Source organism: Amblyomma maculatum, chromosome 7, assembly GCF_055883805.1.
Source record: "Amblyomma maculatum isolate TAMU_Amacu chromosome 7, ASM5588380v1, whole genome shotgun sequence".
Lineage (NCBI taxonomy): Eukaryota > Metazoa > Arthropoda > Arachnida > Ixodida > Ixodidae > Amblyomma > Amblyomma maculatum.
Window position 1 is genome coordinate 1806853 of NC_139350.1, and position 26038 is coordinate 1832890.

Sequence of the window (26038 nt, forward strand, 5' to 3'; positions counted from 1 at the left end):
TGTTCTTTTCGCCGTTTCATCGCCTTCATTTCGCCATTTGTAGTACCTAGCCAAGTTTCCTTTTGATCGTTTTGAGCTTGCCTTCAGCTATGGCTTAATGTTCGGTGCAGTTTCCTACTGTTCTACAGGGGCCTGCAAAAAGTTCTACAACAATGATATTGTTTGGCCCTGCTAAGAGTATTTTTTAAATATCTCAATTAATTATTACGTAGCCGCCAAATATATATATATATATATATATATATATATATATATATGTGTGTGTGTGTGTACACATGTGTGTGTGTGCGCGCGTGCGTGCGTGCGTACGCGCGTGTGTGTGTTTAAACGTTCATTTTGAGGCACGGATTCGGTTTCCAGTTGAACAGGGAGTGCATAAACAGAAAATACTATTTTTGAGGTACAGCGTGCGAATCCTCTGTTAAGAATTCAAAGCAAAATATGAAAAAACAACAAGATTGTATTCATACGTTTCCATACTGTAGTGCTCACAAGCGTGGTTTGGACAAACCAAACGTGTACTACGACCGATTCCAACAGAGCGGCTTCCGCTCACTTCAACGGGCTGCACAATGACAAAAGAAGGAAGCGCAGAATGTCTGGGACTGCGCATCGACTTGCTGGCTTTCCATATGTCAATATATGCTGAAGACATTTATGTTCTATTTACTGGTTATCCACGTAAGCGATTTATCGTGATGACTCCACAGACCCTGCCTGCTGTAAAAAGTGCCGTGGAGGTCTCAGTCTGTTTTTATCAGTTTTAAAGTCGGAATTTGTTCAGTTTCCACCAAGAAGAAGGCCTGTAGTAGCAGTTGAAGACGGATCTATGTAGCTTGAGTTGGAAGCAGCAAACAATTGCGAACACCGCAGCGTAAATGGGACACAGAAGGCGACGGGGAACTTGCGCCACTGGTTGACAGGGCTGGGCGGGATGCTAAGAAAGCTCGGTTTTCGAGAGCGTTCGTTCTTTCCGGGGTGATAGCCAAACTTTGTTCTTGAGCTACAGGAAGGAGTGTAGGAGGGTGATGACATCTTCAAAATTCTAAAATATCAGATAGTTAATGGCACTTACATGCCTAAAGCGTAAAATTTAAAATTGACTTTCGTAAATTATTTACCCTTTTGCTAATTAGCATTATTTGCCGATTTCTACCAGCACAGGAACAATTGCGCCGCCGAAGCCAATCTGATATCTCAAAATGCCCATTTTTAAATATCAGTACAGTGCCTAATTGCTTGAAATCTCTAATACAAAGTTAGTATTCAAGCTTCCCCCCCCCCCCCCCCCCGTTTTCACTGGGTTCCTGAAAAGACAAAGGTGGCAACTGACGCGGATTGCTTGCTTTTTGGCAGACTGATGTGCTAATCCCCCTTAAGCGGTCGGTTATGAGTTATGCTCATATGCTAATTTTGCCGACGCAAGTGGAATAAAATGAAAACTGGACTCATAGATACCGTGTATTTACAACGCGAGACGCAGATCCGAAGTTTTAGCTTAAATCGTCCGCCCTGTGTTCTGCTTTAACAGTCCGCAAAACTTTCCACGCTTTGTTTTTAGAGATGAGCTCGCTGCGATGGTGAGTATAAATGCTATGCTGACTTTCATGAAGTCCGTGGAACAAATACTAAGTCATCATTATTTATTTTCTCTTAAGGATCCCCCGGCGTGGCATTACATAAGGGCACAGCAAAAGAAAAACGAAATCAAAAACAATAGTAACATTTGGAATATAACAGTGAAGAAGGCAAACGTAATTGTTAAAAGAGCATTACAAAACGAAATAGTTAATCATAGATACACTGTGGCCATCACGCTATATCACGAAGAAAACGGGAACACTGTTTTGCAGACAAGGGCTCAATAATTTGAACGATAAAAAATTAATTCGTGCAGACGTGGTACTCCAAAGTGACGGCCATCATCATCATCAGTTGGACTATATCCACAACAGGGTGAAGGACTCTCCCATATTTATCCAATATTTCCGGTATTTCCCGATCCTGTGCTAGCTGCATCCACTTGATCCCTGCGAACCTAACCTCATCCGCCCACCTAACTTTCTGTCGCCCCTTGCTATGCTCTCTTTCCCTTGGAGTCCAATTTGTTACCCTAAGCGACTATAGGTTGTCCTCTCTTTGCACTACACGCTCTGCCCATGCCGATTTCCTTTTGATTTCCACTAGATTGCCAGTAACTCAAGTTATTTCTCTGACCCACTCTGCCCCGGCAAGTGACGGGCATTACACTGGAAGTGCGACTAAGGAAGAATATAAGATAAAAGCCGCGATTTGAATTTATTTGCATCGCGCCCAGTTGCAATTGCCTCAGGTAAGCCATTCCACTGTTCAATGGCTGGTGGCCAGAAGGATTTATGAAAGACATTGGTGGAACCATGTAAACGCTGTAGGCTCAGACTGTTAAAAAAGCGACGGGATGTTCTATTGGGAGGAAGTATTGAAGTTGCAGTGGAAGTTAGGAAAACTTTAGTATAACTTGTGTTGAAGGCAGAGTTGGGCAATTGTACGGCGATAAGACAGTGGCGGTATGTCAAGCGATGAATTTATGCCAGAAACACTGGTCCTACGGTTAAATACATGAAGTATTAAATCGTGCTGCGCGACTGTGTACTGAATTTAACGCGTCAATCAGGTATGACTGGCTTGGATTCCAAATGTGTGAGGCGTATGTAGTTTAGTGCGAATTTATGTTTCGTAAATTGCTTGCAGATGAATGGACACAGCTAGCAACGTTCTCAGTCGGTTGAGCGATTTCGAACTTTATGCTACTATGTTTAAGATGTGCTCGGACCATAAAAGTTTGCTTGTGATAGTGATTCCTATGTACCGATATGGCTCGACTTGTGTTAGGTCGATTGACCTTAAAGAATACTGATAATTTAGGCTGTTGCATTTACGTGATACTGTCATGATCTAGCACTTTGAAACGTTTAGAGTCATCAGCCCCCGGGTGCACCAGTTAGTTATTTCACTGAGGCCACTTTGTAGGAGGCATTGATCGTTGTTCGATGATACGCGTCGATACAGAATGCAGTCGTCTGCGAATAGGCGAATTGACGATGATATGTTTCAAGGAAGGCCGTTCATCAGTACCAAAAAAAGAAGAGGGTCTAGCACAGAGCCTTGAGAAACACCCGAAATGACGTTTGCGGGTGAAGAATGGGGGTTATCTATTACAGTGCGGTGAGAACGGTTAGAAAGGAAACAGTGAATCCACGATAAAACCAGTGGGTCAAGCCGGAAGCTCGAAAGTTGAGCCATTAGGCGATGATCGGGTACGCAGTCCAATACTTTTGAAAAGTCCAGATAAATTACGTCAGTTTGAAAGATTAAGACTAAGACGAAGCCAAGATTAGGCTGGCGGTCTGTTGTGAATTTGTGCTGTTCCGGAAAAAAAAAAAAGAATTGGCATCAAGGTGTGATGCAATGGCTGAGTACAGTACATGGTCTAGCAGTTGGCAAGAGATGCATTTCAAAGAAATAGGGCGGTAATTTCAAGGGCAGAACGGGTGCCAGATCTGTGTACAGGGAGAATGGTGGTATTTTTCCGGTAACTTGGAATTGATGTTGCGGCAATAGACTGATTGAAAATTATCTGCAAAATCAAACTGGATATCAACTTTGTCCATTTTAGAATTTTAGACGATATATTGTTGGGGCATTCTTAATGTTGTCCATTAGTTTCTCTATGCCTTCAGATGTGACCGGGTGCCTTTCGAAGAAATTTCAACCTGGTTGGAAGGGAGCGGCGGAAGTGGGTTCATGAGTGAACATCGAAGCGAAATACGGGTTCATGACTTCAGCGCACCGGTTACCTGGTACATGCGAGCCTTCAGGATTGGCCAATGTCATGTGTGGCGGGCAGCGCTTTGGGATTAATAAGCTCCAAAATTTTTTCTGGTTGTTGCTAAGAATAGTTAGGAAGTCCTGGTGAAAAAAAAAAAAAAACCTTTCGTTTAGAGCGCTTCAATTGGCCTGTGTATTCAAGTAGCGCTTTAATGTAGGAAGACCACTTCTGGAGGGAATTTGCTTTCTTAGCTTCTCGAAAAGTACGCTTTTTTCTTCTGGCTAGTTTTCGCAACGAATTAGAAAACCACGGCTTGCTTTCATCCCCTCGAATACGCACCAGTCGCAGTACAGTCGCAATCAATACGAAGGTGATCGCGGGAGCTTTCACCGGTGGGCCTTTCAAGCTGCATAGCGGCCGATTTTGGAACTGCGAAGATAATGATTGCGTTGCCTTCTTGCCCTGCTACGCTATTCCGGGCTACAAGCATCACCCCCCTGACTAACTCGCCGGATGTTTTTTTTTCTTCCCTATCATAACAATGTTGTGTGTCGGTCGTTGCCTCATATATTGGCTAACATGACGCCTCTGTACGCAAGCTGATAAGGTGAACACAACGCATTTCAACGTTTCTTAGCTGAGTAATATTTAAGACAGCATCTTTGCATAGTATATTTTTATTATGTAAAAGGCATAATTGTGACAGCTTCCCTATCCCTTTAGCTGTTCAAAGAGCTACTGCTGTCGTTTCACGACATTTCCTGGACTTTGCTTTATCTTTATTGCATACCCTTTCTTTTTTATTGATATTGGTATAACCGGGCCATGTTGGCCTTCACAATTTTGTTAACCCAGTCACGTTTTAACAACCTGCATATATGCCCGATTGGTGGTTTATGGAAAAAATTAAAGAGCACTGCAGAATATACATTGGAGTAATGCGAAAGCACGGATGCTGCTGTTGGTTGCTTCTGTTTGCTTCTAGTTGCTTAATTCACTTCTTGTGTACCCATTATAGTCTTCCGTACTTTCATATTGCGCGCCAATCCCTTCCAAAGCTCTTTTTCGGCTCTCTTTCCGGTTGCATGACGTCACATTCTTGACGTCACCTTAACTGATTGCTTTAATTAATTATTCAAGTATTTGATACATTCAAATGTGGTGCCAGGTCATTGGCTAATGAATCAATTTTGGCCTTTACTTTTACATTTTTTGCCTCTAATCAATTACCTAATTAACTTATTGGCCTATTTAGTTTTTAGGACACAACATTACGTCACCCTCTATTGCTTGATACCACTCATTAACCTCTACCACTTCTCAGTTACAACTGCTGCGGACAACCTTTACATTGTTTGCCTGTAATTATAATTACCTAATTAACTTATTGGCTTATACATTTTTTCGGACACAACATTACGTCATCCTCTATCGATTGACAACTCATTAACCTCTACCGCTTATAAATTACGCACAACTGCTGCAGACACGCTTTTGCTGACGCGGACTGCGGATGCGGCCTGCGTAGTCCGGACGAAATAGCTAGCGGGGAGTGTCAGCTGTGACAGGAACAGCGAAAAGACAGAGAGGGGCTACCAAGATGTTTCCCTCGCCACGGAAGGTGATGACGTAACGTGGCGCTGCTCCTTGTCTCGGTTGGGCTCGAGCGATCACCTTCATATTGACTGCGACTGTACCTGTCGATGCGAGACAGTATTTTGTGTTTGAATAAGGACGAATCTTGCTCAAATGCTCTTTAATTAAGTCTGTTCAGAGCAAAAAGGCGCGAGCGATCACAATATTCTCCTATTCGACCTCTTCATTACGGTACAAAATCGTCAACCTCAAACCAAGTACATCAGGAACTACAAGAAACTAATTTTAACAAGATAAATACAGAACTAGATGACTTTCAACAACATTTTAATCCCCTCGCTAATTAACTCAGGATTAGAGACAAGGATCAAATGCAGAATGTTGGAACCACGGGTTGGCACAGTGACCATCTAAGTGAAATTTAACGTGAGAGCAAGGTCGACGTATTTTTTTTTTTGATAGGGTGGATTTAGCAACGAAATTATTCCAGTCTATATTAGGGACATTGAAGTCGCCGGACAATATCTAGGTCGCACGAGAGAAGCGGGAATGCAGGTTTAAAATGAGAGAGTGCCTCGCCGTGGTGGTGCAGCGGTTGCGGCGCCCGACTGTACTGTGCCCAAGCATGCGGGATCGAATCCTGGCCCCGGCGGCCACTTTTCGCTGAACGCAAAAAGGAACACGCCCGTGTGCTGCGATATCGGTGCACGTGAAAGAACCCCAGGCGGCCGAAATTTCCGGAGCCTTCCAGAACGGCGTCATTCATAGCCTGAGTCGCTTTGGGACGTAAGCCCCATAAACCAAACCAAACCTAAAATGACAGAGAGAAGCTCATCAAGAAAAGAATTGTCGCAATCGGATGCGCGGTAGCAGGAAATAAGTATTAGCTTTAAGCTGGGAGTGAGGCAAAGAATTCTGTGACGACAGTTATTTGCTATACGCTGACATATAAGTCTGGGATTCATAATCACCAAAATTCGTCCTCTTCGACGCCCTGTGCGTTCAAGCCTATAAATGGTGTAGGTTACGATATTACTGAAAAGTTCATGGTCCTGAATTTCTGGGTTCAGCCATGATTCAGTTATTATTGCAATGTCAAACGTTATCTTGATGAAAGGTTTCCAGAGTTCCCTTTTTTCACATGTAACTGCGAACGTTTGATATTATTATAAGCACTGTGTTAACAGTTGGTGATTTTGGAGGGTTATGGCACAGATGAGGTGCATGTGAAAGCACTGAAACAATTGAACATTTCGATGGCTGTGATAGTTCGACGACTAAATCGGATTCAGCTTTGTACATCAACTGTTTATGATGCATGACCAGCTTATCATACCGGATATTAAAGTTCGATTCATACTGAGATGCGTATCAGTAAAGTTTTTTTCCTAGCTAGATGCACTGGTGCTGATAAGCCTCCTCTAATAGAAAAAGGCGTGTCCTTCAGTTAGATGATGTGGCAAGAATTTTGGATTTATCTTTGAAACACATAGATTTTACGGTAAAGGGACGATTCTTGCATGCTTGAAATCGGCCCAACCTGCGTGCTCTTGCGATGCTGTCAGCTGTGATGGCAATATTTATTTCCTCCAATAAAAGTCAAACTGCGATACTAATAGCACATTGGTCATGTAGCGTTGTGGGGCGCGATCGTACGTACTTTTTATCTACAGCACGCGTTAGAGAGGAATGGGTAGTCGATTTTCTCAGGAGCACTGCGTTACGATGTCCCTTATAGATTTAGTTGCTTTGGGATATCAAACTCTTCAAACCAAGTCAAATCGCTGTTAGTTGATGCCTGAATTTAAAATGTAGAATCTATGATTGGAGTCGCCTTTACAATGTTTCCAGCGTCGTAAGTAATGACGCATTCAGGCTGTCATCCAGTCACCAGCTAAAGCCGCGTTCGTTGAGGATATCATGAGGCGTCGTAGAACAAGATCTTTAAAGGAGTATAGGCACTTCATTTTTGAGTTCGTGTTTTATCCTCTGTAATGATGCGTAAGACATTACTTTATGTGAATAGCTTCATGACATTCGCCTATAGCCGCTGAATAATTTATAATCAAATTTCTTTTCTCACCAGTTTCGGTTTTGGTTTCAACAGTTGAGCAATGGCTGTGACGTCAATGTCAAGTCTAGGTCACGTGAGGGATAAATAAAACAGCGATATAATCGTTCCTGTGTCGTTTTAATGCACCACAACGCTAAAGCCAGCCTTCCTCAAGGACAGGAATTACAAACGGTGAAGAGTCGGCGATTATATAGCTGTTTTTTATGGTGCGCTAAACCTAGATTTGAATGTGAGGTCACAGCCATTTCTCGGCTGCTGAAACTAAAACCGAAACTGGCGAGAAAAGAAAATTCAATTAAAAAGTACTTATCAGGCGTGCTGTGCGATATCAGTGCACGCTAAAGAAAACTTGGTGGTCGAAATTTTTTGGAGCTCTCCACTATGGCATCTCTCTTAGCCAAGTCAGCTTTGGGATGTTACACCGTATAATTAAACCAGCCACTTTTGTTAGGTGGCCAGAGGGTCGTCCAACGGGCCTGAAAATTGCGGTGTTTAGCACTCGTGCGAGCTGGACTGGTAGGAGCCATCAAAAAATTTAATTGAGGAGCTAGACAAGAAAATGTTTATATGTGCTAAAACCCACAAACAGGTGGTCGAAAGTAATTTATTGTTGCGTACTACGAGCCTAAGTAGCACGCCATCAATGGACCGCTATTAGCCCGCTATTAGACCGCTATTATTGAGGGAAACCGGCCCCAAGATTGGGGCCAATATTGGCGTTTCACTGGGGCGCTACCCGTGCCAAGATTTAATCCAATCTTCTAGACTAGGTTTCCTACAATGGCCACCAATAGCAGACTAGCTAATGTATTGGCATGCAGCCTGACTCAACGGGTACCCAAAATCTTCCACCCAAGCATACCCACTGGCTCCTATACGACCTGCATCCAGCCACTCTCACTCGCTATCCAATACTTACAACCAAGCTTACTCACTGGCTTTTAAGAACTGCTATCCAGCTAGGCTCAGCGGCTGCCCCACATCGCCCACCCAAGCTTGTCACTGGCTTTACATCATTCGCATCCAGGCAATCCCATTATTGTTGGATGTTGTTTTTTGTATTTTTTTATTTGATGGGCGTTACGGCGCAAAGGCCGCTAAGGCCATCATGCGCCAAACACAGGGTTGAGTTTCTTTTTGTGCAGGTATTTTACTTGCAGCTAATAATATAAATACAGCATCCTGAAAGTATACATGCATTCACACAAAAAACCAGAATTGTATGTTTCATGGATATATATTAGGTGCGCATGTTGTACATAGTAAAAAAACTATAGGCAGAATTCTTTCAGACTACCAGGACTTCACCTCCGGTTGAGTCCACTCACAAGGAGTCGGCAGATCCCAGGTTGTAGGAAGACGCCGCATTAAAGGCAGCTTCAGGTGTCTGTCAAGCCAGCATCTCTAACATGCGCCTTTTGCTCTCGGGTATAAGGACAGCAGCTTTCAGCAGCCCTTGCCGATGTATGCTCGAGAAGCTTGCATGTCACCATCTTCTCTTTCGTACAAACATCTGCAAGCGAAAACAAAAATAAGAAGCAATATTATGCAGAATTGTTTTTAGTACAGCTTGGGCAAACTGTTCATCAGCAGTAAAGTTTGCCACTGCTACAAAGTTAGTTTGTCCAAGTCAGTGTGCTGAAATTGGAATTCCTGAAGAATGCATGTTTTCTGTTTGGTGTAAAGAGTTGAAGCAAAAGCTTTTCTTACTCTCGGCGTAAATAAACATCAGATAAGCACATTCTGTTAATCTTAATTATCAGGTGCCAATGACTGACAAAATGTTTAATTTCCAGTAAATACGCCGCACTGTATAAAAAATATATATCTTACCGATCGTAAAACACTGCCTTGCATACAGCGTCAACCGAAGCAGCCCAAGAGGAAATTGGCACGCGAAGGTCTGTCCTAGTGATCCTGAATCTTTACTCATGCAAGGAATGTAGCAACAAGGCATGCAAATAAAGTAACAAATGCTCCCCAAAACCTACTCCGTTACGAACATATATTTTAAAATAAAGGGTCAGTGGTACTCACACTGAGTTGCAGACTGTTCTAAGATCCGCGAGACAGGACGAGGCATGTCTTGGTTCTGCTGTTTATCCTCTGAGTGCGACTGCGAGCGAGCTACAGCCACCAATCTCTTTCTCTATGCTACAGCAGCCAACGCGAGGCGCGCACCTGCGCTGCTAGCTAGAAGAGGGAAGAACGAAGGGAAACAGCGCGCCGGCGCCAGCGGCGTCAGTCGGGTGAGCGCGGCAAGGCTGTCCGCATGGTTTCATATGACACCGCAAGTTGGAATTCCACCGACGGTCACTGCCCGCTGCTGAGGCATGGGAACGAAGAACGCATACGCTGCCACGGCGAAGGCTCGCGCCGCTGCATTGGCTGCGTCGCAAATAGCCGCCTGTCTATTACTGCTAGAAAGAACACATGTTTTCTCGAAACTGTTAGAGCGAACAAACGTAATTTCTAAATTGAAATACCTTCGGTCTGGTCGCAATAAATTTTAATAATACTCCCATAATGCTGCATATATGCAGTCATCAAAGTTATACACGCGCTTATACAGCTTTCGGACAAAAATTAGTTCCTTGAAGAGCAGCATGACCTAGCAACAGTAATTTTATGACATATTTCGGTGGTCAGCACGCATTCATCCCTATTGAAAAAACCTATTTGCGATTTGAATAGGTCCTTTATAAAACGATATGGGAGTATGCAGGAGTCGATATGGGGCATAAAGGACCCGCAAATAAGCATACAGGACTGGTGGGAGAAAGTACAGGACATGGAAGAGGTCCTGTGCACTCCCATTAGAGGCTCCTATAACTCCTGCATATTGCATGCAGGATACGTTTTAGGAGGTAAAGGAGGTTGAGTAGGTCCTGTCCCACACATGCAGGTCCTGAGTACTAGATTACAGGAGCTGGATGTGCTCCTATATCACCGCATGTAGGATATTATGTACATGTTCGCACGACGTACGTCCGCAGGCAAATCTTTATATACACGGTGTCGCAGCTCAATTGGATCATGATTTAAAAAAAAATGACTGCAAACAACTGTTCTGCAATCGACTCTAGTGGATATTGTCTCGATCGAGATATGAATTAAGTCCGCGAATACATTCGTGTATATTATAGGCGCGCGCGCACCACAATCGCACAAAAATATGCGGCCGGAAAACACCGGGAATTCCACGTGATCGCGTACGTTGCTGTATATCATACATACGTACGTGCACCTATAGCTTTCACGCACGCGCTCTCTTCGTTCATTTTCCTTAATTGTCCGATCGATCGAGTGCTATAGGTATGTACAGTCGACGGCGCATGCCCGCGGTGCACCACCATGTCGCGCGGGTATAGTATATCTGATGGATCGCCGCGACGAATTTATAAGCATGGATCAAGCAGCTGCATGCGGACCGCGCGGCGCATGGAAATGTCAACTCGCTGCGGCGCGTACATTGCCGGCCGGTGGAGGCCGTGTACATATATGCTACGCGGTTACGACGGCGCAATCCGTGTCGCGATCAATTGCTCCTACATGGCCTCGTGCCGTGGGAGCGCCGACTGCCCTGCAGTGAAGGCAGTGGGCTTAGGTCGAGATACGTACGTATATATCTCAATTAAGCGAGTCGATAGACGCGCCTATTTGTCCGGAACAAACTTGTACTTTATCTCCTGCACGAACCTAAACTCGAGAGTTGAGGCACATATAGCTTTCAATATATGTATGGCATTAATAATTAATCGATCTATGCTTATTGCCGTGAAATATAGTTGTTGCCATCGAGCGCCATAAAAATAGGACGATCGACCCTGATCTTGCGGAGCTTCGCGGGCGCACGACCGGAACAGCTGCCAGCTTGTTTACAATTTTTTTTTTTGGCATTTCATTTCTACCGAATAATAGGGGATAAGCTAAGACAACTCCATCGGAAGTATCTCGGTGGGGTCGACATTTTAATGTCGTGCTGAACAACTTTGCTACTCCTGCATATTATAACCATATTGATGTCAAATAATAGTAATTAACTTGCGGCAAAAAAATTACTATTGTCGTGATGTATCTCACGGAACTCCCCGAAATATTCACTAGACTTAAAATTGGACTAAGACTGCTGTAGTTTTCACTTCCAGTGCTATTTAATTTTAGGGTAGCGTGCAAATGCCGTGCAATTTTTTTTTATTTACAAATACTGCAACCCATTTTGGCCCAAGCAGGAGTGGCATAATAAAAACTAGATACCAGCGACTCGAGACACATGGCCCAAGGCCGAAAAAGCATGTATGCTTCTTTGCAAACTTATTTCATTTTTCAATATGCAAAAGGTGCTAACCACCTGCGTTACCTGCAGCAAAGTCAGAGAATGTGATATCCAATATGCACTAGTGACAGGGCTGCAAGTAAATATACTTGGTGGTTGAGAAATATGGCATAAGAAAAATGTTTTGTTTCATACAAAATTTCATGTTTCTTTATTGCATACTGTACACTGGAAAAAACTGATAAATATGTATCCAAAGAAAAAATTCTATTTCAAACAATGTCGCACAATGCTAAAACTATGGGCAATGACAAAATGTTGGCAGACACAAAACCACTAGTCTATAGACCTTTGCAACGAGGGCCCCCTAGAAGTCTCCGCAATGCTCACTGTGCTGTTGTGAGCGACACAAAACCACTAGTCTACAGACCTTTGCAACGAGGGCCCCCTAGGAGTCTTCGCAATGCTCACTGTGCTGTTGCGAGCACTTGACGTCAGTACAATGGAAGCGGCAGTGGAATCTGTTTGCAACAGCCAAGAGAGGAGGCGTTCTGACCTCCTCCTCGCCCAATGAAAAAGACATTGTTTAAAATAATAAACATCTTATACATGCAGCACTACTAATAACTGCCACATTTGTGTATATAGTATCATCATTAAAGATACATATGCAAACTGTACCTATATATCTAGGCAGCATAAAACTTGCATAAGGATAATGAATATGAGGAAGATAATGAAGAATAACAAAAGCAAAGAAAAAAATAGTCCCCACCTTTTTTTTATTGACATGAAAATAACGCAATAATATGATGGCTGTGAGTGTCACAAACACCCGCCTTTTCGGTCAACAGAGGCGCGGGATCCCCTTCATAGTTACCCGCTATACCTCTATCAGGCTTAAGGACACAGTTAAAGGTTAGGCTGGTCAACCCGTGAAGAATGTTTGTCAGTTTGTGATTGAGGAACATGTTCTAGAAAGTCACTTTTTGTTTACAAACAATTGGATATTTATAACTAGTAGTCCAAATTACACTGCATAATAATAAAAAAAATGCCAGGTCATGATAGTGATAAAAGATGACTTGGTAAATGACAAGAGGAAAAACTGATAATGAACAAACACTGCGATAAAAGAAGACTAAGAAAAAAAAAGCAAGTATTCCAGATAAAGTAAGTAAGGGCAAGAGTTACACAGAGCGTAAAATACTAAGCCAGATCAAGGTTTAAACAGAGACAAAAACAATAATCAGTTAACCGACAGTCTGTTAAAAAAAGGCATTCTGACGGCCTTCATGTTCCATCGTAGTCGCAGAGTTGATCAGTAGTGGCGGCCGTACAAGATGAAGAGAAACGAGTTGATCGCAGGCTCAGTGAAAAAACAAGACACTTTCCCAGAGCAAGCGGCCACGAGAGTGGGCCGAGAGACCACATCTCCCCAGAGCGTACTGCCGCGGGCGTGCTGCAGTCTGCCTTTTTATACTGTTGGCTGGCTGTACTGTGGCCCATCGTCAGGTGTGCGCGCTGGCCAGTCACTGCCCCAGAGAGTCATGTCGAAGCATGCTCAGAGGAGCGAGGAGACTCTGTAACTTCTGCTCTATTGTGAGGCAGCTTGTGACATACAGGTAGCCACAAAGCTGGCTATCAGATATAAAACAGAGTAAATAGTAATTTAGTATTTACACATTTGATTTTATTTTTAAACATCCATCAAACCATACATGTAATCAACGAATCTGAAAGTGCAGAAATAAGTTGAAAGGGAAACAAAACATTGTGTTCCCATAGTATCAATTCGTTGCCACATCATATATATGCACCTCATGCAATCAGCATTACTCTACAATCAGATGCAAATATTCTAGTATAGTAAACTACATTCAAGTCTGTACTAACAGCATGTTGGATAAAAACAAAATATGAATAAGTCTCTTAGCCGAAAATTGCAACTTTTCCTTTCCAAGCACTCCATTTCAGCAAATGGCAGCCATACAAAAAAATATCCAAGACAAGTGAACAACTTCCCACACGTTTTCATTGTTAAGGCTAGAAGTGGGGCGAGTTGAAGAGATTGAGGACACTGGCTTGTATCTTGGACAGCCATTGGTCGGAAGTGAGTGTCTGGATGGGAAAAAGCCACATTTTTGTTGATCTTAACTAAGCTTTAGCCATTCAAACAAAACCTTTAATTCTTATCGCAGATAGGAAACTGCATCTTTGAAATCCACAAAACGGCTCAGTCTCGTTCAACCAAGTTTGGAATAGAGCAGATGTACTGCTCTCTGCTGCTGAATGAAATGAAAACACAAGGTTTAGCAATGTCAGAAACACTGAGTGCAAGCAAAGAATACACCAAAGAAAAAAAACATCCTGAAATATGCAGTGGGAATTCTGCAACACTGCCTTCAGCCACTATCTCAGAACACATCAAGAAAAGTTTTCCATGTGCTGGAGATGAGGTGTCTGAGACTTCAAATATTCTTTTTATCAAGTAAAATTTACCATCTCTGGATTCAAACACTGCACAGTTTTTTTTGCTGGGTCGATATTTTTCACTATGAAGAATGGTTCCAAGGAAAGAAAACCTGAAATGCTCCTGTAGATGAGGGACACCACCGAGCAACGACTCCAGGCAGGCAGCCTCTTGTGGGGAAAGGGAGGGCACTCGTTTTGGCACACCAAATACACATGTACCACTGACATACCGAGCATTTTGTGTATCTAAGTGGCCGAGAAAGCCCATGCACATATCTCTCACATTTGTTGGCATAGGCATCACTGTAATCAGCAGGCTGAGTTCTTGTGAAAGAATTACTCTTTCGAGAATTTGCTCTGGAACGCCTTTAGCCGCATTCACAAGCTTTACAATCTGGCCATTGCCGCTCTCGAATGTAAAGGCAGAATGCGCCCAGAGAGGGCCAAAGTTACGCGCTGCTTGTGCCAAGTGTAAGATTTGATGCAAATTGAAGGTCATGCAGCGTTCCCCATAAAGGCCAGCAGCACGCTGGACAAATCTTCCAAGAAGTTGTTCTGAAATGAGATTCCATGCAGTGTGAATGAGCACATTAAGTGATGCACTAGCCCAACAGGACCATAATACTGTTAATACATACAACACAAAAGATGGTTATATTCAGTTCATCCAAAATGGACAGTTAAGAGATAAAGTCGTCAAAGAAACAGTACCCAAGGAAGAGATTAAAGTGTCATCAACACTTTTTTAATGTCGCAATTCTCTTTGCGCATGATTCAAAAGTTGTGCTGCAGCACATTACATAGTATATCAAAGTTAGCAGCTCAAGATCTGTGTTAGTCATATACTTGTGCATAAGAAGCTAAGAACAGATAAAAAGCTCTCACCTGCACGATGAGTTTGCTCCAGTGAGAAGCTTTCTTGTAGCAAAATGAAAATTGCTTCTGAAAGCAGCCCGAAGTGTCGAAGGTACCTCTCTGGGAGAACAAGGCGACAGCAAGGAATACAGTAAAAGAGGAGCCAGTTTCTCCATTCATGAGCCTTCCAATAACACCTCTCCCTAAGGTTGCGGGGCAGGCGAGTGATGTGATGAGGTGGACGTATATTCAGTAGGCGCTTGTTGAGGTCCTCGAGCAAGCTTGGGCGTCCTGCATATAAAGGTTTGCTTTATTTTTTTTTTTTTTCACATACCCTAAAGGCCCTTTACGGGCATCTGATGATACAATTACTTCAAATTGGGCTGAAGAGCAATGAATACTAGACTGCACCATTCAGTGTTTTTTAGACGACACCGGTGTGGTGTTAGCGCTTCAATTTCAGTGCATGTTCTAGCTTTCATACTTTTCATGTCATATGTAAAGGGGGAGAAAAGTGGCCACGCAACTTTCATCGAAGGTTCACTCAACACCATAGTAAAAAAATAATAGGCACATTTGAAGTGATCTACCATGCTTTGACATATCCTCATTCTGGCGGTTTCTACTGTGGCGCCTGATTTCAGGCAGTAAAGTTTAAAGCCTCCTGAGGTTTGTTCACAATTAGCACTGCATACACTTACGCACTTACCAATGTAGTAAGGCTCATGGCTGTTTGATGGATCTAGCCAATAGTCCGTGAATTGTCTGGTGACACCCAAAAGTACACAGTGCATATATTCTACTGTGTAGCACCAGACAAGGTCGAGCTGAGGGAGTCTGACTAATGGCGATGGCCCTTTGAGTCCATTCACTGTAGTCGCATATTTCAATGCTAGCTTCATGTCTCTACAGACACCTGCAGTGGTTCTTTCGGTGCCAGGCGCAGAGTCCAGGTATAACCATCTCCCTGTGATATCGGAGGAAAGTAAAGAGAAAAGTAGTTATTGTAAAAGCCGCCAATAAAGAAGAGCATTTGGCTATTTTGATTTCTGCGAACAGAAGACTTGAGAAACGAAAGAAAGCATTTTACTGTATTTTACAAGTAAAATATTCTTTTCGACCCAAACTTGCTTTTAGGGAGATGCAACAGTAGAAATAAGCAAGTGTTACATTGTAAATATAGTAATTCATCACAACTGCCGTAATTTTTTCAACTCAATCTTTGGCACAGGATAGCCTTAGTTGTGAACAATAAAAACCAAAACACACACGAATATATAGTCCTGTTTACATAGAACTGATGGCGAGGGGTCAAGTTGAGAAGTTGGATTTGAGTGGTCTCGACACTACCGAGTTTACATGAACCCAATAAGATGAGCGCAGAACCGACTCTGGACGAGCGGCAAGTACAGCGGCACTTCGCGTCGAGGCAAAGACATAGCAGATGGCACATGATTCTGGTTTTTCCCCTGTCCATCTCCAGTGTTTCCTGTACTATTCTTCTCTCCCACTGTGCCCTGACTCAACATGACAGCGTTTACATGCTTCCTGAACCGGAGTCAAGTCCAGTCAACCCACTTCCTGCGCCGGAGTTGACTCGACCCCTCTACCCAAACCGACAGCATTTACACGAGCCCTGTAACCGATTTTCGACCCGATAACTCAACTCAACCCCCTCCTGTCGAGTCCATGTGAACACTGCTTATGAAAGGCAGCATTACTGATATTGAAGGGGGAGTATTGAAGCATGTATGCTATGTAGACAGAATGATAAAAAGGACAATGGCAATAAATCAGCTACTTATAATGCTGTGAACCAAAATTGGAAGGCAGTTTAACGAAGAAAAAAAAATACAGATCAGAACCTTTATTAATGAAACAGATGAGAGCGAGAAATACATTGTAGGCAAAGCAGAAGCCGTACCATAAAGTAGACACAAAAAAATATTGATTTGCCAGAAAAAGAAGGCAGAAATTTGGATTGCAGGCTTTAGCCATTTACCCTGGTATGTCTTTGTTTTGGTTTTATCTTTTTAAGTGGATTTATGCTGTGGTGAAAATTCCTGCCTTTCTTTGATTATGTTCTCAATGGTTAAACAAAGCAATGAGCTGCCTTCTATGTTGTTGTATACTTAGCAGTTGGCCTACCTTCCTTTCTTGTTCCACATGAAAGGCACCATGGGCAGCCGAAGTATCCGTTAAACTGGACATGGTTGCCCACAGATGCCCTCGCAGGAGCATCGACACAGATGCACGTACTAGCATACACTCTGGTACGGATTGAAATTGACCCGTACTCCCAGACAAGTTGTCCGAGATGTCCCAAAGCATCAACAAACTTGGCCAAGAACAGCAACATGTCTGGATGCTTATGGCCAAACCACAATCCAGCCAATATCGTGTTTTGGTGCCTCAGGGGCAGAGGCAGCTCATTCACTGTCAGCTGAATCGGCCAAATTGATGCGTTCGATGACTTATATAATGGGCTGCCATCAGTGTTCACAGTAACTGTGAGATCACACCAGTTCAGCGCACCTTTGCGATGAAGGGATCGATGAACAAATCCGCTTGTTATGTCCTGCAGCTCTTGTGAATCTTCTTGAATTTGCTGCCTCAGATGGCAAAGGTTTTCATAGAGGATGCCCTTCAGTTTACCAATTAATCCCGAAATTTGCTTTTTGAGGTCGAGAATGACAAAAAAAGTTGCCAGCACTTTTCACAACTTGAACAGTTGAACTGATTTGACACATGTCACAAAAAAGATCACTCTGTCTGTCACGGGTTTGAGCAATGATGTGCATACCTCACAAAAGTAATGGTAATTGACCACAGACGCACATTTGTGCGACCACAGCTTCCTCAGGAGGAACTTTGTCCGAGGCAGACCGCTTTTCTGAAATCCAAAGAGAGCATCCACAAGTTTCAGGAGGTCGTCTGTCGCAGACCAGGAAAGGCCATGAGCTACAATAAAGGACATAATAAGGACTATTGCCACTGCCACTGTCGTCTTTGAGCCAGGTAAAGTTTTCGAACCGAAGTCGCCAATACACTTTGCCAGAAGCTCCGACTGATCAAAATCCGGAACAGCAGTGGCTTCATGGAGCAGGTCGTCTTCCTCGTCACTCCCTTGATCGCGCACACTATCGATTTCTTTTGCTTCGCTGTCGTTTTCCACATCATGTGCGAGTGATCCGTTATTGCTGTCGATGGAATCGTCATGCTCACTACTGGAGTAGTCCAAGCTTGTCGAAGACGATTCGTCAACAGCCACAAAACTTTCTGCTCTACGGAGCTTGTCATAGTAGTAAGTCGACCGAGGCACGATTAAAGGCTGACCCGGGCCCAAATACAACTTTCTTCTCTTCTTTTCGACGCCGTCATTCATGACGACGACCGGAGACACCGTAAAAACGCACAAGTATTTTATATCCTTGGTGTCTCAGCAAATTGTCGCAAGCAGAGCTAAGCGCGAAAGAAGCAGACAGCTTTGCAGACCGCACTAGAAAGCAACAAAAGTACAAGAATGCAGTGGCTGAGAAGGACACACCGCAGTGCCGTAACTGCTGTAACCATGCCTCATGGCCTCAGGATCACCGTGCTCAAGATATAAAAAATATTTCATACCCAATATATATTTTACAATTACAGAACTAACCAAAACAATAACACTAGAGCCAATCATAAAGTTTACTTGGAATCAAATTTTTAAATCTGTAGTTTTCCAGAAAGGAAGTATCCAAAGCAATCCGAACTTCTATCCGGCAGTCTGCTTGTCATACATGTGACAAGCATGGTACTGTTGATAACCACGTTACTAGTGTGTGCTACTGTAAACACGCGTATGGTTTTCAGGTTCTGGCTTCAGTCAGACAAATCAATCATAAGCACTCGACTTGTGCGTGTTTGCATGTTTGGCCAGCTTTTTTTTTATTCGAAATATGTCAGGGCATACCTTCGCATATGTAGTTTACGAGGACGGCTGGCGAGCAATTGTGAACCTAAGCCTGATCAAGGACTACGAGCTTGGAAGTGAATGTCTCGGCAAGTTCAAAGAAATATATTGGCGGTCAGTGGAGGATGGCAAGGTCCTGGAGGGCCATTACCCGGGCGAAGTGGTACTTCTCGGAGGTAAGTTGATCTAGTAATTTTTGCCGCGCAGTCGCTGTGTACGCTGCAGTGATAAATTCCCGCCCATTTGAGATATTTGCTGTGCACCTTCATTAACACGCTGTTCTGTTCGTGCACGCATGTCCGTCGAATTTATGTAGAAGCAGTCAGAGACTACACTTTGCTTCTGCGGTGGCCGGCTGTCTGGGCGAGCGAGTGAGCGCTAACGAGCTACTTAATCAGTCGATCTCTATCGCAAATTGCTGTCATTCCCAGCTTTGCGCGTAGGTTCTGCCGGCTGTCCGAAACAGTGCGCTTTTTTCACTTGACGGTGGTTACTCCCACATAAGCATTCAGCAGACTGAAGGCAGACTCCTCGTGCAAAACTCACTTGTTTCAGTCTTCGCCGTAGCAAAATAGCAAAACTTTGGCAGAGCCCCGCAGTGTCCCGGGATGTGCACATCCATTCGGCTACGCTAGGGGAAGGGGACTGAAACAAAAGCCCACAGGTGTAGTTGGCCGTGGTAGTAAATAATTCTTTGCCTCTGCTGTCGCTTTTCTTTTTCCCTTTGTTCACAAGTGGTCCCATTTTTTTTCAGCAAACCTGCAGGACCTTATCAAAACTATGAAGAAGAAGCACATTGCTGTGCCTGACAATATATTTGGGGAATGCCGAATGGAAACTGCCGAGAAAGACACACTTTCGCAAAAGGTAATTGATTTTACATCATTTATTTCTCGAAGATGCGGCATGACGTCGCATGTAAGATAAGATAGCTTGACAAAGATGAAAACAGTATTGTGGCAGCATACTTATGAAATTAACTGGAATAGGCTGCATTTTGTTCAGAAAAAGTGCTGTATTTACCTATTCTGCCTTTGAACTTTTTTGGTATTATAAAGACAGTAATGCATGTATCACAAATACACAACAAAGCAGGGCTGAGCTCCTGACCTGAAAGGCACAGGTTTGGCGCCATGCTAAGGCCTGTGTACTGTGTGATTCAGTGGCCATTGAAGAACCCCAGATAGTCAAAATATATGGGGCCCTCCACTACGATGTCTCTCATAGCTTGAGTTGTTTCAGGGTGAAGAACCCCCTAAACTAAACCAAAGTGCAGCAACACCTACCTGCTTTTTTGCAATTGTGCTGTGTTTCGACCTCATCTTCAGCTTGTACATGTGTATGCCCATTGCGCTTGTCACTGGCTTGCCTTTGGCATTTGTCTGAGCAGTACACAAGCACTATAAAAGGGCTACTAGTGCACATCGTCTCGGTTTGTGCTGTGAACATGAAAGCATGCACTACTATTGTTTTCTTTGCTGCATTTGTGGTTTATTTGTGTCTGTGAATTTTGTCAACCTTTTCCATTAACAGCACCATTTATCAATATGATTAGTTATCTACTTGGTGATGATGTCATATTTTCCTCCCATGGTGCAGAGCTCGTTCACAGTCAGCTTAGCAGGTTCATAGATTGTTTGGATTCTTCGTATTATTGCCTCCAATTTAGGGGTCACGGAGATAGAAGGGTTTTGGAGGCGCAATTCCTGGCATGTGCGGCTGGTGGAGACGACCGGAAAGAATCGCGGTGGAGAAGGGTACAGATGCCCTTTCTGTTGCACATACCGTATGGTTCTACTGGGTGGTGCCCCGGCAACGCTCGTTTTCTTTGGAAGCGTCGAAGCGTGTGCAGAAACACCGTGCTCAAGAGTTTGTTTACTCGCAATCACAGCATGTATTCCATGAAGCCGTTCAAGCTCCTCCCATAGAAGAGCTAGACTCAGTAATCCCAATGAACAGCAATAAAATAGCAAAAATGCGCTAAAAGGCCGCGTCCATCAGCCGTGCTTGTGGTAGAGAGACACACGGTTCTGAATTCAGTTGGCAGTAGGCGGGGTGCAAAAAAAAAATGGAAGTGTCCCATTCTCTTGTGACTGTTAGCACATGTTGCTAGCCATTGATATATGCCTGTAGCCTTCCCTGCGCTACGCTCTTCAACCGCTCAAAAGCAGTTCTCTCCAAAAAGGCCATAAAGGGAAATCATTATTTCAGCAGTAGTTGAAATCTCGCATGTGATCAATGTCATTTAATTCTTAAAGGCCCACTGTCCACCCTCCGGTAAAACTTTTTTTTTCCTCGGTGGCTGTGAGGCTTCGTCCCCACAACGCAAGGCCACCAGAAGTTTTTGAAAAGAGTAATTAATAACGGGAGTTACAGCCACCGCAATCAACCGATTTTGCACTTCCCTCTCCTTCGGTCCCTTCTCAGAGGTTTTTCACTCTCCTGCTCGGTCGCCTAGCCTCTGTAAGCCAAATTCCCCTTCCTCCTTCGCGTTTGACGGGAGGTGGGGTGTCTTGTGGAGAACGTCACTCGCGTGCGTCATGGCCCCGCCTTTGAGACTTTTCTTTTTCTTCGCTTTTGCTGTGTCGTTGACGTTGGGCCGAGTCGCCGAACCTCTCTCCTAAAAGGGAGAGAAAACGAGAGGTCACGTCGGAGTGAAAGCTTCAGGTTGCGCAAAAGAAGGGAAGGCTGTAGAAATGGCGTAGCACACAGAACGGACTTGGAGCAGGGGGGTGGTGATGGTGGCACACTCTGCTGCGCGAAACGAAATGGGCAAGGGAAAAGAGTGCAGAAGCGATGGGTGGACACAATTAGTGGTGTACGCCCATCCTAGCTTCTCCCGTCAGTCAGCGAGACGGACCAATGGATGTCGTTCTCGGCAAGTACGTCATAACTGTGGCTCGACGAGCCAGCGCAGGAAACGGGGAAGCTGGCTTTCTGAAGGAGAGCATGAGAGAGTTTTGATTTGTATTTTCGTTGCTTTGCGGCGCGCTTGTCACTGTAACATTTTCCACAGACTATCTCCGGTACTTGATCGAAACAGTGGGCTCCTTTGCTTAGAAGTTCCTTTCCTGGACAGTGGCCCTTTGAGCAGATGAAAATTTGGCCGAGAGTTCTGACTCGTGCGTAGCTGTTGCTTCATATGCTCATTTGTCAGTTGGCCTAGAGCAAGCAGTGTTGTAGCTCTGCACCCCTTCTTGCACTGCAATTTATGACCACTCGAGACTCTTGGCCAGCTGTGGTTCCATCACCTTAACTTTGAATCTGGATGATGATGTACAGTGCTTGAACTATATGTCCTGTATTCAGAATTTTAATATCAACCTGAGAGCTCAGCATTTTTCTCAAGGGTTGATTCATGTTTTATCTCGAAGCCCATCTTTATGTCCATCCAGACAAGTTTGGTTTGGTTCAGTTTATAGGGTCTAACATCCCAAAGTGGCTGGACAAGTTTCCCAAAAGGAGAAGAGTTTCCATGTTAAGTGATAGTAAAGTGCAGATCAGTGGCTACATGTTCACAATAGACAAGGCACAAGCCAGCTGTGTAGCTGTGAGGGTGCTTGCACTTCATGCTAAAATTACAATTTTTGGCAGTGCTTGACAAAAAAAATCAGACCACAAAAGCCACAACTGCAGTGAAATACCGTGCCACCACAACTCAAACTTATAATAGCTGCAAAAAACGAGCTGGTGATACTGATGCGGATTATGGACAGCAGGTGCTCGTGAGAGAGAAAAAGGTTGATACAGATTATGACCCGTGGCATTGAGTGTCATCTATGGGCGGCACCTTGAATTTCCTACTATACACTTTTGTTTTTTGGTAGGCTACTTTGTGAGCTGTGAAAAGTTCAGATGCCGCCCTTACAAGGAAACCAGGGGGTGGCACTTCCATGCGTTTACATGTATACACATGTAGAGAACTAAGCTGTGTTAGGGAAAGATTGTCTTAGTGCACAGCGTCTATGGCAATGCTAAAGTTATGAAACTTGATTGCTAAAGTGCATTGGTGGCAGATGGCTGTCATGTACCTGTCATTTAATGGGTGCTTTTCCTTGGGGTCTGGCTGCATGCATGAACACCAGCATATAGCGTGGTATATAAACAGCCTCATTTGTCATTCTATCAGCATTGACAACTGCACAAACAAGCTCGTAATTTTGATTGCAGACAGCAAAGTTTCTGCTTGTTATTAGGTTGAGAAAATCATGGATAAATCATTGTGAGTAATTATGGTAGGAAAGGAAAGCAGCTAATAAGTCGGCAGGCTTTCTATATTGGTATTTAACACATTGTCATTGCATTACCCCACACTTGCATTGAGGTTGGGTTTGATATTTGCATGCTGTAAAGAAAAAAAAGCTGGAAGCTAGAATGCATCTTGCTCTTACTGATGTATCATAATATTCTGGTGAAGTATTCTCATCTGTTCAGGAGTGTTTACTTCATTCTAGGCAATGGTTTTATGTTCACAATGAAGCCAAAATTACTGTGTTGGTACATGCAAGTGGCACTGTGTATTTCACACATTATATATTAGACAGCTGTAGCTTTTTAGTTTCTAGTTACTGATATGTCAGTGATTTTTTATTTTTATAGTCCGTCTGTCTGAAAGGAAAAAAAAGGAAGGTGGCCACATCGATGAAAAGAAAACAAGAGCTGTTCTTTAGCGATAAAGAAGAATCAGATGACGACTTGGTTTCAAAAAAACAACTCAAGGAAGAACAAGAGCGCTGCAGATCACTGAAGAAAAGGCTGCGCCACGCAGAGGACAAATTGGAAGCTGCCAATGACCGCTCCGAACGCCTACAGGTGCTCCTGGAAAAGTTCCAAGAGCGGTACACCAACCTCCAAGATCTCCTGGAGAATAAGCTGGGTGAGTTAGACTTTGCAGGTTTAATGGGCAATGCATTCAGGTATTGCTCTGCGCTTACACAAGCAAGTGTTCTTTTGTACTTGAAATTATGTCAGTGTTGAAGCTGAAAATGATTATTATTTGTTCACTTACTTTTCTGCAGAGGCTTGGTTCAAATCTGATAGACAAAGCTTGGCATTTGGCACAGCAAATAACAGTGACAGCGACTGCTGTTCAACAAGCACGAAGTTTCTCCCGCGTGAGGTAATGAATCCTGTTTGTTCGTGTTGCTCTGGTTTTTTATAATGTCAAGTGCTCATCTTTCATGCTGACCATAGTTTGTTAGGCAAAGCCAGTCAACTGCAGTTTTGATCTGAGATGTCCAATTTGTGGTTTTCTCCTGTTCTCTTATGGCATTCAGGTGCCAGCCACCTGGCAAGCAGTTGCGATACCAGCTGCTGCCCAAGCAGCACATGACGACGGTCCAACGTTGGGCCTGAGCTGGCAAACGTCGGTCCTGTGAAGGCCCCGCGTTGCCTATGTACTCCCAGCCTCGGCTAATCCATCTTTAGCAGTTGGCGTCATTGGACCAATGTCTCGGATGTTTTCCCAGCCTTGGCTCAGCCACTTTTAGAGGATGGCATTATTGGACCAGTTTCTCGAATGTGTTCCCAACCTTGGATTAGCCACTTTTAAAAGATGGCATTATTGGACCAGTTTCTCGAATGTGTTCCCAGCCTTGGTTTAGCCACTTTTAGAAGATGGTATTATTGGACCAATTTATCCGATGTATCCCCTATCTTAGCACTGCCATTTTTAGAAGATGGCAATAATGGACCAGTTTCTCGGACATTCTCCCTGCCTTGGATCTGCCATTCTTTGAAGTTGGCAATAACGGACAAGTTTTTCAAAATTTTTCCCTGCACTGACTGTGCCATTTTTGGACGACGGCAGTATACTAGACAATTAATTTTCTACAATCGCTTTCCGAAGTAGGCCGCGCCGCGTTAAAACGTTTGCTACAGAGGAACATCGCTTGCTGCGTCGTTCGACTTTTTCTTACTCTGCGAGATCGACGCGATATTATTTTGCATGGCGTACATGAGCTCGCAGCTTGTGGGATATATACATGTATATCTTCTGCGTTAACTGCAGTAATTATCCATAAAAAAGGATACCTCGATCCGTATACCCATTCGATTCTCGGCAAAAGCAGGCGGACGTCAACACAAGGTAATGCAGCTGAAGTAACGTATGTCCATTTGTTACCTATCTAATCGCTTGCTATAGCGCGTATACCTGACGCCCAGTCTTCGAGACTCTCGTGGAGCTGCTGAAAAGAGTTGTGTACGGCGCGCATTGCTGTCACTTATACGCGCGCGCTGGCTGTAGGCGAAGCTACGTATGTGTACCAGCAGGTACACGCATCACATTCGCGAGCCGTTCAAAATAAAGTGTCATCTCGATCTGCTGCACCGATCGCCGAAGACTGAGCGCCGGCACAACACAAAAAGTTGTGATCTGTGTATGAAACTTCTTTGCTACTTCTTTACGTGCACGCCAAATCTCCTAGAGGCGTTTGGCGATGACCAGCAGGTGGTGGTGGAAAACATTTATATCTGATACAAATACAAGAGCTGACCATGAGCAGGCCGTCGAGGAATGTCGAGGCGAAGACGTGCTGCATCGCAATGCATGCGATTGTATACAGCAGGTAGCGCGAATGATCGATCTGTTTCCATACGAAGCAGTTTCTCTGGCGAAATTTTCGCGTACAGCAAGCAGCAAACCCCTGTAGGTTCAACGTAGCGCGAGTCGATCGAGTGGCGCCCCTCAGCCGTCGTCACACTTCGGTAAATCCCCATATAAATAGCCAGAAATAAATACTACAGTTCAACGCTGCTGTCCAGCGACTTGTGTGAAGCAGTGTATACAAACGGAAGACACGCTGGTTTTCACGCACGCGCGCAGCACAAACTGACAATTTATTGGTGGCACACTCGAACTTCGAATAGGACACCAATCGCCGCATTTCGGGCAGTGTGTAGACACAAGAAAAACAGTCGCTAAAGTTACCCACCACGCGGCTCACATTTGAGCAGTTGTGTCAACTTGGTTTGTCCTATAGTTACTACCAATAGTAGATC

At 43.9% G+C, this 26038-nt stretch overlaps 2 protein-coding genes and 1 pseudogene across 2 annotated transcripts; 1 reads left to right on the plus strand and 2 right to left on the minus strand.

Moving 5' to 3' along the window:
- Positions 1–13661: 13661 nt before the first annotated feature.
- On the minus strand, positions 13662–16986 carry LOC146182587 (uncharacterized). The gene is made up of 3 exons (XM_084608869.1): positions 15794–16986; positions 15115–15375; positions 13662–14784 (listed from the first exon to the last, which is right to left on the minus strand). Exons 1-3 carry the CDS (start codon positions 15984–15986, stop codon positions 13991–13993), a joined length of 1248 nt encoding a protein of 415 aa, XP_084464995.1. The 5' UTR covers positions 15987–16986; the 3' UTR covers positions 13662–13990.
- A 181-nt stretch (positions 16987–17167) lies between these two features.
- On the minus strand, positions 17168–18764 carry LOC146182588 (uncharacterized; annotated as a pseudogene).
- LOC146182589 (uncharacterized) lies at positions 18604–24414 on the plus strand. The gene is made up of 5 exons (XM_084609562.1): positions 18604–19212; positions 19791–19903; positions 23636–23912; positions 24055–24155; positions 24313–24414. Exons 1-5 carry the CDS (start codon positions 19023–19025, stop codon positions 24412–24414), a joined length of 783 nt encoding a protein of 260 aa, XP_084465688.1. The 5' UTR covers positions 18604–19022.
- The last annotated feature ends 1624 nt before the right edge of the window (positions 24415–26038 follow it).